The sequence below is a fragment of the Taurulus bubalis genome, assembly GCF_910589615.1.
Source record: "Taurulus bubalis genome assembly, chromosome: 2".
In the NCBI taxonomy this organism is placed as follows: Eukaryota; Metazoa; Chordata; class Actinopteri; order Perciformes; family Cottidae; genus Taurulus; species Taurulus bubalis.
This window is the reverse complement of record NC_136590.1, coordinates 19260664-19273837: the sequence shown is the minus strand read 5'-3', so window position 1 is coordinate 19273837 and position 13174 is coordinate 19260664. Positions and strand designations below refer to the sequence as shown.

General features: G+C 43.4%; 1 protein-coding gene across 1 annotated transcript in view; it reads left to right on the top strand.

Annotated features, from left to right (window-relative positions):
* The window catches only part of ca10a (carbonic anhydrase Xa), a gene marked incomplete at both ends in the record, with an annotated part of 205907 nt that overhangs the window by 70966 nt on the left and 121767 nt on the right, over positions 1–13174 (top strand). Inside the window, one exon of the mRNA XM_079236270.1 lies at positions 13026–13168. Within this exon, the coding sequence (XP_079092396.1) occupies positions 13026–13168 (143 nt within the window). The remainder of the gene's footprint in view (positions 1–13025; positions 13169–13174) is intronic.

The following is a 13174-nucleotide window of genomic DNA, read 5'->3' as shown; positions in this document are numbered from 1 at the left end:
AAGATAGTTTGACTGGCTTTTCACTGCCTTTTGAGTGGTGTTTTCTTTGGAAATAATATGTGGTGGTTGTAAATAATAGTATAGTTTCTGAGAGTTCTGCCACTTGCTGGCCCACCTAAACCCCCCCACTAAAGGCAGAGGTGTCAAAAGTATTCACATTCATTACTCAAGTAGAAGTATAGATACTAGGGTTTAAAAATACTTCTGTAAAAGTTGAAGTATCAACTCAAGCTTTTTACTTAAGTAAAAGTGTAAAAGTACTGGTTTCAAAACTACTTAAAAGTGTAAAAGTAATGTAAGGGGATTTTTTTCTTCCATTAAGGACAAACTCTTAAGCCGCGTCTCAGGGGGGGGCCTATAGTGCACTACCCGAACCTCCCCCCAAAACAATCCTTTTTCTAAAGCCCATAATGACTATAATGTTTTAAAATGTTATGTTGAAAAATGTGGGATGCACTAGGCTACTCGTTTCAGCTGCCCATTGAAAATGATCACATTTTATTACAATGCAAATACATTAAAGTACCATATCTGTACTACTGAGCATTAACATGCGTTTCATTGAGCGGAAGACATGATAACTAGTTGCCTATAAGTATTGTAATAGTGCAAAAAGTCAAACTTCAGTGGAATGTTATCAATAACCTTTATTGGAAGAGACCTTGAGACCTTTGGACTCAATCCCGTATGTACAACAACACTACCAATAGGCTTTGTTCAGCCGCAAAAGCAGCAGGTTCTCAAAGTTCTTTGAGCCAATGCATGCTCTTCTTGGCCTGAAGATGAGCCCTGCAACACTAAACAGTCTTTCACAGGCTGCTGAGGCAGGGAGTGCCGTATTAAACTTAAGTGAAAGCTGGCACACAGCTGGGAAGGACTTCAGTACATCTACTGTGTCTCCTCCTGGGCACCCCAGGTACGCATCCAAGTGGCTTCTAATATAGTCAAGGCCTGTGGAATAAAAAAAAAACATAATCAGGATAATTTAGACCATATGACAGTATTGTAATTGTGTATTGGATATTGTGTGTGTGTCATTAAACGTAATTTCACTGTCTCCATAGAAATTACACATACTGAGGGGAAGTTGAGAAGTGAGACACTTACCAAGTTTGAGGATAGTTTTTTCACTTGTCCAGCAGGTCTTAAATTTGGGAACTAGAATGGCTGCGGCTATTAGCTCTGGATCTGCAAGCATCTCTCCGAAGAGTTTTTGAAGGCCTGAAAGAAGTGCCGTAATCAAAGGCTCACAGAACTTGGAGGCGACGTGAAGGCGCTGGAGCTTGGTCCTTAGCAGAGTTATGGTTGGGACCAACCATCCCATCTGCACACTGGTTTCTCTCTGAAGGACGTCAAGTGCTTTGGCAATTGGGCTCATTGTCTTTGCATATTCTGCAAGAAATTCAATTTCCACTGGAGTAAACCTGTACAAAGAAGAAAAGGAAACATATTGTCATCTGAGACTTTTAGAAATGTAGTTGTGTTGCTACAAATCACATCCATAGTAAATTTGGGGACTGCATATTGGCATAGTGCATACATGTGTTCTACAGTACTCAAAGTATAAAACTGTAACTTAATCTATTGTTAATCACTTCATTAACTGAAAGGCAGAAAATAAGCACTTACTTAGGTGTATCTAGTTCACTGCAGACAGCTGCAAGGGCTCCCTCGCCTTGTTCTCTTGTTATTCTCACTATTCTTTCTACGGCTGAGAAGAGTGAATTCCACCTTGTAGCAACAGGCCTTACGAGTTGGAGTTTGCAGTGGTTTTCAATTACTTCAGATGCAGTGGTTGATCTTGAACTTTTGTTCCACAGGCTAGAGCATTTGGCAAATGTGGACCTTGCCACACGCTTATAGAATGGGTTGACCTCTGCTTTTGAAGCATCAACTGTGGACACTAAATTGAGGAGGTGGCAGGCGCAACGATGGTGCTTGGGTAGCTGGTATTCCAAGTAGTCATCTTCGTCCAACAGGGCTCCGGCATCAACAAATTCAACACCCTCAACGCTTTCCTCATCTTCATTATAATCATCATTTTGGCCACCATCATCCTCTTCTCCATCACCCTCTTCTACAGGTTCAGGATTATTGTTCTTGTCAGTCTGCCCATAAACTCTGAAGGCTTTCAGGAAGTTTGATCCATTGTCAGTTGTAGTGCGAACGATCTTCTCTCTGATATTGAATTCTGTGTGAATCATTAAGGGCACCAGCCAGGGCAGAACAGTTATGTGACCCTTTAAGTTGCTTGCATGCCAGGGCAGCAAAGGATCTCTGCATGGTCTGGGGGTTAAACCAGTGCGCAGTGACACCAATGAAACCACGACGGTGTGCCGTCCAGCAGTCTGTTGTTGCTACAAACTTAATTTCAGCTTTTAGTTTTCTTTTCATTTCAACAGAGGCCTTTGTGACTTGGTTTACAACAGTATTGCGCGTCATGACATTTGTATTTGGCTAAAGATGTTGCACAAGATCTATGAAGCCTTGTTGTTGAACAATGTGTGGTGGGTGCAAGCCTTCGACAACACATTTGAGGACTACTTTGTCCACACTTGCCTGGGACACTCTTCAAGTCTCCCACAGCTTGGTTTGTTTGGAGGGTGGGTCCAAAGAACCTTCAGTGGATGACTTCCTTTTGACGGCTGATGAAGTAAGTTGCGTGTACCTCTCTAGACGAGTGGGGTGTTTCTTCTGTGGAGAAAATGAATGTATAGTGTGGCAAACCAGGAGGAAAGGAGGAGCAGACAGAGCGCAGGGGGCGGATCCCCAAGCTCAGGTTGGGGGAGGTGGTCGGGGGAAGGTACTTCCCAGTGCAGGTGCTGCAGCCAATCGGCACATGGCATTGGACCCACCTGCAGCCCATCAGGTAATCAGAGGGAGGATTTATTCTCAGAGCTGGGAGGAAGAAGGGGGGACTGGACAGGAGGCTAAGAGGACCCTCTGAACCGCTGGAGAGGAGCCGCACGGACAAGAGGTAAACCGTATACTAAACCTCTCTCCTCTGATCTGCCCTCCCAGAGCAAAGGACGCTGCTTGTGAGACCGAAGACCCCGACCTGGAGGAATCTTTTGTTGAGTTTAACCCCATCCCCCTTCACCCCAAACCTATTTATTAAAGAACACTTTTTGTTGGCGCACTAATGTCTCTGAGTCTCGTATTTTATTGTTAAATCTTGCCTCTCATTTAGTCAATAATCGACTATCATAACGAAAACTATAGTTTTGCGCAATTAATATACAGATGTTACATATAGAAATAATATAAGCTCAGATAACATTTGGCTAAAGTTGAATATCAAATCTCACACAGAGCCCAACACGGCGCTACCTAGCGACGTGCTAACGCTACGAAGCTATTGTCAACAAACACGTTAGTTACGGTCTTACAAACACATAATGAAGGTTCAACACGACTAGTCGTACTAAGTTAACTGTAAGAAAGTTAACGGTGATAGGGACAACAGTTGATTATGCAGCGTTCAGTCGTAGACACGGAAGGATTCTTCCAGGTACGGCCAGGGATGTACAAGGGTTGGCTGGTCTTGTTGGCTATCAACCTCCTCGCTGATACTTGGTTGAGAGTTCTCTGATACGGACATCTTTTTAATCGGCTTTTCTGCTGTCCTTGCTGGAGAGTGACGTGATTTGTAACGGTTGATTTGTGTCGTCTGCAGGTGCATCGCGTAGAGAACCAATAGGGTGTCGGAATGGTATATGTTTATACTTCTCATCCAACCACAATCAAATTCACTCTATCCGGATGGCGCGATTTATCTGGCTAGGTTTTTTTTTTTGTGTGTTTTTGAACGATGGCAAGCCGGAATGAAAACAAACCAAAATGAAATAGTAACGAGGCTATTTTTAAAATGTAGGGAGTAGAAAGTACAGATATTTGCGTGAAAATGTAGAAGTAAAAAGTCGTCTGAAAAATAAATACTCCAGTATAGGTACAGTAAGTACAAAATTTCTACTTAAGTAAAGGAACAAAGTATTTGTACTTTGTTACTTGACACCTCTGGTTCGGTCTTCAGCTGTACCGGAACTGCTTCAGGGAGATAAACAAATCTCTAAAACGCCTGGACATGGAGACATATAAAAGCCTATAACATGGACATTGAATGCTCTATGCAAACAAAACTATAGGTTAAATTTAATTTCTGTAATCTCAAAACCTTTGGTCATGTTAATTTTCAATTGTTTAGTAGAGAAATATGATCCAAATTCAAAGACATTTCTTAACCTTTTACTTTTTACACAGTGCTTTAAGCCTTTATAACATATAATAATGACAAATACTTGCCAGATTTTTACATTTCTCCTGAAAAAAGGATCAAAATCATTTTGATCACAGACAGTCGATGCTCCACAAATGAAAGGCCAACCTGATTATGCTTTCGAGAAGGACTTGACAAAGAAGTTCAGGAGTGAATGGAGGACACTGTCCTACGCAGATTTCACTTGGCGGCCAACCGTCGTCTCCCGCTCTACTAATGGTGAGTTATCTGGTTTTATCCAGCCTGCTGGCCCTATGGACTAGGCTAAATGATTGGTTGTAGTCCTATGTGTTTGTTCTTTCTTGGAAAAACAAACAAACATGTAATGCAAAGCAATGTCTTCTTAATTTCTGTTGTAGGCTAGCTGTTGGTAGGCCCTTATCGTCGTTGCTGCATGCTGCGCTCCGCTCTGTTTCGGACAAACACCGGGCAGTGTGTTGTTGTTGAGTGTGTTGTTGTTGAGTGTGTTGTTGTTGAGTGTGTTGTTATCGTTATTGTTGTTGTTAATGTTGTTGCTGGATGTGTCAGCCTAATAATTTTAGACCTTTTTAGGCCTATTTTTTAAATGTCTTGTTGTGGCTGAATCTGCTATCTGCTGATCTTTCAATACAATATATTGTGGGACTTATGTGTTGCTTGATTGCTGTGTTGATTGATTGCCATAGGCCTACGGTTCATGTCTAATTCTATTGGGTAGGCTACCTGCTCAGCCTGCCTATTTATTAACTTGTGAGATTCTAAATAATACCGTCTGTCACCTTTTTGTGCCGGAGTTCGATTATAGGTGAAAAGTTGAACTACTATGCTACCATAGGCTGTAAAAAAAAAAAGTGCCCCCCCCCCCTTCCCGCCAAAGCAATGTTATGTATGGTGAACAATGTCAGTTACGCTTTGGCACGTGGTCCGCCACCTATTTTGCTTCGAGAAGCTGGTATCCTCATTTACACGCACACAAACAGCACCTACCCCCGGGCCGGCCATCCCATCCTTAGCCCCCTAGACCCACTCGCACCAGCGTAGAGTGGAGTGCCTCGCCCCGGCCCGCCAGCTTGTGTATCGCCCGTCATTAACAACATGACAGGCGGAGTTAGCTTGACTGGCATGTTTATTGTTCTGTGGACTGGGCAGCTTGTTATCACGTTAGCTAACGTGTTTGGGTTGTGTATTATTGGTGTTAAAGTTACTTTATGTTCCGTTACAGTTCAGACTTACTTTGAAAAAAACGTAACGTGATGAAACATACTGTAACCCACGGTCTGGTTCAGTTCACGCAGTCACTCGTTAACGTTAAGCCGGCACACCGGTGGATCTGGTTGCAGTTTTTCTTTTTTTTGTAACTCAAAGTAGAATGAAGCAAAACACGTCATTGGGCTTCGCCAACAACATGATTTCGCGGTCATAAGCGGACCAGGTATTGATAAGATGATGTGGTCTGTTTTTCAAAATGAAAGAGTTTAAGGAAGACGACGCTCTATATGTAGTGCAGCTTGATGCAGGGCTGAGATCAAGTGGAGGAAAACAGACGTGAAAAGAGCAGTACAGCTTCCCCACTGTCCTAGTATTTCAAAAACATTTATAAAGTAGCTAAAAGCAGCCTCTGCTCCAAGGAGATCAATTACAGTAAAAAGGGCTCGCAATTAATAATAAAATCTAAGTGCACCACTGCATCACTGCCTGTTCAAGTGTTTTTATTTTTTTCCCCGTAGTACCGAACTGTGACACCTAAACCAGGGTGTGAACACAGCGTGACTTCTGTGTGCTTTTACACCCCTAATAGAGAATATTATGTTTATAAATGAATGAAGAATAATGCTTTAAATTATGTTTTTTTTGTTTATTTCTCCTTTAAGTAGGACCAAATTACTCACATTTTTGGAATTAAAATAATGAATAGAATCATTACCTGCATGATGAATATGGCAGCAGTATTCTAATGTTTTACAGGAAGCAACAAGAGTTGGATCTTAGTTTGTAGGAAGTACTGTAAAACACTGTTTTCCAACAAAAGACTGATGGTGAAAGTTTGATCAGGAAATGTGGGATTGCGTCTTCAATGAACAAAGGCTCCAGTCTCTCACAAGTACTTAGTTAAAGGTTGCGTATTGCAGACAAATGAACATTCCTCTGCTCCCTCCTCCCATTCCCAAGGTCTGTAAACTACGGTGGCCCTCAGGTGACATGACAACGTTAAAGCCTCTCTCTCTAGAGACAGTGTTTTGGTTCTGTCCCGTTCTGGGCTACCGTAGAGACATGGCAGTTTAACAAGACCTCTTCCGTGAAGAGGACCCGCCCCCCTATGTAGATAGGAAGGGCTCATTCTGAGCTAGAACCCCCACCTCCACAACAATGCAATGAAAACATAGTTTATCTTATTATCCATTTTTGCTTGATTCTACAAAATACTACACTTGCCCTTTTAATGCTGCTACAATTGCATTTTCTTAAAGCCCCAAAGTGCTCAGTATTAAATGAATAAATAGATCATAATAAGAAAAAAAACTAATGAAATACGTGCTGCAATACATTCAGCAATTTGTGAAATATATTTCCATCAGTTTCCAATTATTTATTTGAGGTCTGACTGACGTTCCTTTGATTAGCGGCGCTCATATCGGAAACGAGCGTCTGCATTTCTTCCTGTCCCCCCCCTCCTCCCACACACGGATGCACAGTGCATTAATTTAACACCAGACAGCATACTGTAAAGGAAGTGTTCCCTCCCACTCTGGCAGCTGGAGCTGTCCACGGTCCTGATCTCTGTGCAGCTAGCAAGCGCAAGCTAGTCTGATATATGCAATTATTACTATAAACTTCATGTATGTAGCAGTTTCCAGGACGATCATCTCTATAATACAAAATAAACATAGTTGTGTGTTACAACCTGCCTGATTGCTGTAAATCAAGTAATGGGATTCTGCAAACGTAGGCAGATTATAATGTATTATATAAAAAAAAGGCTTTTATTGTATTACAACTAGGAAAATAATGACATACATATAAACAGAAGAATAAAGAGAAATGCCGCCAAATTCCCTTGATGGTTTGTTCTCTCGTCAACACGCAAACACAATTTTAGGTCAACAAAAACGGGTATTTTTGAAAACGCCTATTAAAGTGCATGCTTGAGACGGAGGAAAATATCTCTTCTGGTGTCGTGTTCAAGCAGCCGATGTTACCGTCCATACACACATAAGTCAGCAGCTGCATGTAAATCCATGCACAGATGTGTCATGTACTACTCCCTACGTCTCTCTTTTTCTTTCTTTTTGTCATATAACATTTTTATTCCATAAAGGTATCGCACCTGGTCACCAAAATGTCTGTCCCCCCCTCCCCTCTTAGCGAGTAAACAAGATGGAACCGCAGCGTCAATCGCCCGTGTTTCAAATTGAGAGCTTGCGGAATATGACAGCCCCCCTTTAGTGCTGCTCTTAGACATTCATTATCATTAAGATGTTGGTTTCCGTACCTGCTTAAGTAAGCATTTATCCCCAAGCTGTTTCGGCTTCCTCCGGCGCTCTAATGCTCTCTCTCTCTCTCACTCTCTCTCACCCTCCCTCCCTCGCCCATCACAGGCAAATTTGCAACCCAGCTTTTCGTCAGCACTTACAAAAGGAAAGCATTTTTTTAATATACTTTTCCTGATGCTTGTCCAAGAAATGTGTGGACAGGATGCATCTGGGTCTTGAGAGAGAGAGAGAGAGAGAGAGAGAGAGAGAGAGAGAGAGAGAGAGAGAGAGAGAGAGAGAGAGAGAGAGAGAGAGAGAGAGAGAGAGAGAGAGAGAGAGGCGTTGATGCTGTCACTCGGCTGCCATTATCCTCAAAACAACCCACACAGTGGCAGACGGAGTCAAAGGAGAGCCATTATTAATACCCCCCTCTGAAATAAGCTTATATATATATACATATATATATACATACATAGTGCTTTGCATTTCTCCAATTCCCTCTTGGTTCCACAAAGACTATTACTTTAACTTTTCATCCATATCCAGTTGACAGAATAAAGACATTTCATTAAGGCTATCTCTGCGCCTAGGCCTGTTTAATGAAATGCATACCTCTGCAGCCAGCCATCCTGCTCTTTGTGTGTGCGTTTATTTGTGTGTGTGTGTGTGTGTGTATCTCATTAGCTATCATTTGGGAGTTGCCACCTGTACTTTTGTTGCCGTAGTATAGTCCGTGTAATAGATATATTTCCCCGGCTCGCATATGCTCATGTAAGGCACTGTGATGCCAGCCTCTCTCCGAGCTGCTCTCTATAATGAGGAACTACGTCCCTCCAGGCTTTGGCTTGAGAAGCGAGCGGCTATGTATGAGATACCAGGCCGAGGAAGTAATTAATGTCGGGCCTAATTGTCCGGCGAGCGTCTCCTCGGACCTCGGATCCCGTCTTCGCCGCAACCCTGATCCCTAATAAGCCCCCGAGGGTGCGCTCGGGGCCCGGGCCGCGTCGGCCGCATAATTAGTCTGCAAACACGCCAGGATGAGCTACGTTAGAATGGACAACAACGTCAACATTCTTGTTTCGTGGATGTAATTTCTCTATTTACCTAAATACGGTTCTGATGTAAGGAACTAGAGATTATTCAAAGTAGCAAAGTCAAATTGTTCTCCGAAATATCAGCCAGTGGCTGATTGATTGATGATTTCCCTCTGAACACCAAAAACCCACTAGCGGGTTTAAAAGGCTTTTTAAAAAAAAAAGGTTTTAATTAAAAAATTTTAAATGCCAGAAAATGTCAAATCCAGAAACTGTAAAAACTGAACTTCACATTTCTGACAGTCCTTGAACTGAATTTGTGTGATCAGAAAGAAATTAAGAACCAAAAGTTTCAATCACTTTATTCAAAGTACACCGTTTGCACTAACCAGATCAGGTAAAAAGATCATTTCTTTGCTCCTTTGTGTAACTCCATAGTCGTGATCGATTCAGCCAAGACAAGGAATTAGTGAAACTTCGACTGAACTACAGACTGTACAGGAAGTGGAGTTTGGTTATGTTAGGCCCTTGGTTGATCACCGTACGAACACTAGAAGGCGACGTCGACGATTACAAGACGCCTCGGTGACGTCTCGGTGACGCACAGAAGCAGTCTACTGTAAGAGGCTGGAAAGACTGCTGCGACTGTCAAATTTTTTCCCAAAAACATATTTCGCAAATCTGAATGCAGAGAAGTCTTTGATATGAAAGCGCTACGAAGACCGGGCCAATGGAACAGAGCTCCCCCCCATACCCACACCCACATTTGCCCTTTTCACTCGCATATTACACATCCTCTCTGTCCGACGTCTACGAAAGGCCACGCCATACATCCCTGTCCGCTTTTACAGCTTGCCAATAAAAAAGCAAAAGTGAAATTTAGGGGGTATTAAAGCTACGGGATGGGATGGGATGGGGGGTTGTCTGAACAGTATTGACAAGCGGTGCTTGTGCCTGTGTCAGCGGTGAGCAATGTCCCGCGCCGCTGTAGTCGCATTCAAGAATCTATCAATGGCTAATAATTATGTGTGCGTTTACAACAAGGGGGCTCGGGGTTGAACGGATCGATGCGCTTGCACTCCAATTCCCTCTCGGCCCATGGATTTCCTGTCATTTTCATGAAGACTTTTGCATCAGCAGAGGTCCCCCCTCTCCTGCATCTCCCTCCCCGATGATAGGCGTTACTTCTCAACCTAACGCCGCCTTTAACGAGTGCCTATCCGTAATATGTTTTATCATTATGTCCAGTTGTTTTTGCCTCCTGTGGACGGACAGAAATTTCTTTTTTTAGGGCAACTGCAGTTGGTGTATTGAGTTTGATGCTCCCAATGGTCTGGTCCAAAATGAGGGTTTGTAGATTGCTACCAATGCAATTCATAGCCAATCAATAGCATGCGGCTGATACGTTACGCCGAGCTCGCCAGGGTCACCGGATCTCGGGTCGAGCATCAGAGCTCCAGAACAAGAGGTTCTTGGCCGGCGACCACACATTTAGTCCCAGGCCTCTGCTGACACGAATAAAATCAGAAACTGCCCTCCTGGTGTGTTATGACTCGGAAAGTCGGCATTATGGACAACATTGTGCCTGAGGTCGAGTTGAAAGGCCCTTCTCGTAAAGCAACAGTATTTACTAGGACTTGGGATGAAGTCAAAGCATTGACGGCTCACGGGAAAATCTCCCACCTCCGGCCACATTACCAAGCAAAGCTATTTTTTTAAACTTGTTTTATTGCAGTGTGACTCAGTGCTGTGTGACTAAGGAGCTACAGTATGCCATAACTTATGTGTGTAGCACAGTAACCACTCTGTTTCTATACTGGACCCATTCCTCATCCTCCAGTCAGCAAAGGATAAAGTCTGGATGGTCATTTCCAAAGTGATTGAAAACATAACTACGGTTGCCGTGACCATATAAACAAGATGATTTCCGTTTTTGGGCCTTTACTCTGCGAGATGCGAGGTTGGATAAAGTCTTTATGTGCAATCCAAGGCCTCAGCTGTTACTGCGGATGCTCACTTACTGCAGCATGGCATGTTGAGCCGAGCTTGGACCTGATGACCTTCTTGTAAACAAAACAAACAAAAAAAACATCTAAAAGGATTTTCTGTTATCCCACATTTTCCTACACCACATTTCCACATTTTGCCTGTTATTTATCGCTTTGAGTGGCTTCAATGACGATTCCTTTGTTTTATAGTTCATATGCAGCCTCCATATTTTCCCAACATTTGTGAGCACAAGAAATAAAATAAAAAAATCTCTTGTTTATAGTATGGTAACTGTGTTATACTGCACAAAAAGACATGTTTGAGTTCTATCTACTTCTAGCCTTTCCATAGAGGTGCAGTACTTGTACACTGCTGTGAAAATCAAGGCCACAAAACCTGCTCGGGGTTCATTCAGAGGGTTAAAGCAGAAGCTCCATCCCCTGTGTTTGCTCAGTGGCTTCAGCCAAACGCTTCCTTTCTTAATTGCGGGAAGCTCCGTAAATAACTCTGCTCACACCTCCAGCTGTCACCGTGGCTGAGAGGCTGGAAAAAGGGCCACGGAGGCTTTGAACTGATCCGTGATGCAGTGCTTTCGTCGCAGAGCGAGTCCATGAGCAATCAGAAATGTGGGACTCGCTGACTCGCCGAATGCTCGGATCCGAATCCACGCCGCCGTGTCCGCTTCCCACTGATTCATCATGAATTTGCATATGAAAAGTTATTTTCGCTTTTGTTGGAAAAAGTCTCAGTGGAGCACAATCCCAGTGACTCATCCCTGTGTAATGCTGTGTTCCCTAAATGGTGGGGGCTGGGGGGAATGCAGCTTTGGGCTGACCCGAGAGGGAGTCGACGGCGATAAGCCGTTGCCTACCGCCTTGTTGAAGGGAATATGGGATTCTGGGTCTCGGTGGCCAAGTCTTACATAAGAGACTGGCTGAGATGCCGATCACGCCCACAGTGCTGACATTCTCTCACTGGGCCGGCCCCGTCCTATCAGTTTTACAGTGCATTGTGATCTGATTAGAAGCCCATTCCTGCTTCTCTCACTTCTGTGAGTGTCTCTTCTATTCAGAGGGAATTTTTTTTTGTATTTTCAGTTTTTTGACCAAATCGCACAACAGATCACTTTCTCCCAGAGGGCTCCGGGTCGTGCCGCTGTTGGAGATGGATGCAATGGGCGCGACCACAGCTCATGATGTTGAAAGTTAAATGACAAGACGCTGCCGGTGAAAAGTCACCTGTTGTTATTCTCTCCTCCATTAATAACCATTTGAACAGGGAGAGAGAAAAAAAGAGTATTATTTGGATACCAAATGTGTTATTTATAGTGTTTGCATGCCAGGGGAGAACACTTTTGGAACCAATTCCCCCCCGCTAATTGCTAATTGTACACCTGATTTCTAGTTAAATCTGCACATGCTGATGCTAAACTTCCAGTTTCTTTGTCCAATGACTGTTGATTTTTTCTTATTCAGCTGTTGAATACAAATAACATATATTCGTAAAGAGGACGTTCTGCAACCTAACAGCATGAAAGACAGTTGGTAAATATATCGCAGTCCTCTCAGCCGCCTGACTGTAACAAATCACGCTCTTTTATGACAAGCGAGCCCAAACTTTTCAACAGCAGAGTAGTTCCTAAATATAGGTGAGGAATGGGCGCTCGAAGGTGTCCAAAGTGACCGAATACTTCCACAGCCATTTGTTGTTTTTTTGTCACAAATTCTGAATTCCTTCATGTGCTGCATATACTGAGCATGTGTTTCTGCATGGATTACGTATATTGTGTTCTCACTACACCCGTGCACAATGGTATAACACGGCATGTATGGGAATGTGTACCAAAGCAGACCATAACCAGGTATTCTGTTCGCCCACGTTCCAATCTATAACAGGTTGCAAAAGAATAATTGCTTTTATCACACCAATAAATTCATTAGGAACAATGATTATAATGACGATACACCAAGGAAAAGATCCCGCGAGAAATGCTTGTACAATTTTCGTTTTTTTAAACCATAAAAATAAATGTAGGTCCAACCCTCAGAGTACTTCAACCGGCTATCAGAAGCCCACATCAGTCGAACCCTGCTAATTGCATTTCTCCCACTGTGAGTCTGGCTAGCTCTGGTATTTGAAAGAAGAAGAAAATTGCCGAAGTGCAGAAATCTGCCAGTCACTCTGGCCGACCTCACGGCGTATCTCCTCGCTGCAGATGCTCGCCCTTTTGAACACCCCCTCACGCTCTCCCTCTCTCTGTCCATTTTTGTGTTGCAGTGCCATCGTTCTGGGGGCTGGTGAACTCGGCCTGGAACCTGTGCTCGGTGGGGAAGAGGCAGTCGCCAGTTAACATCGAGACCAGCCACATGATCTTTGACCCCTTCCTCCAACCAATAAAGCTGAACACGGGCGGGCGCAAGGTAAGC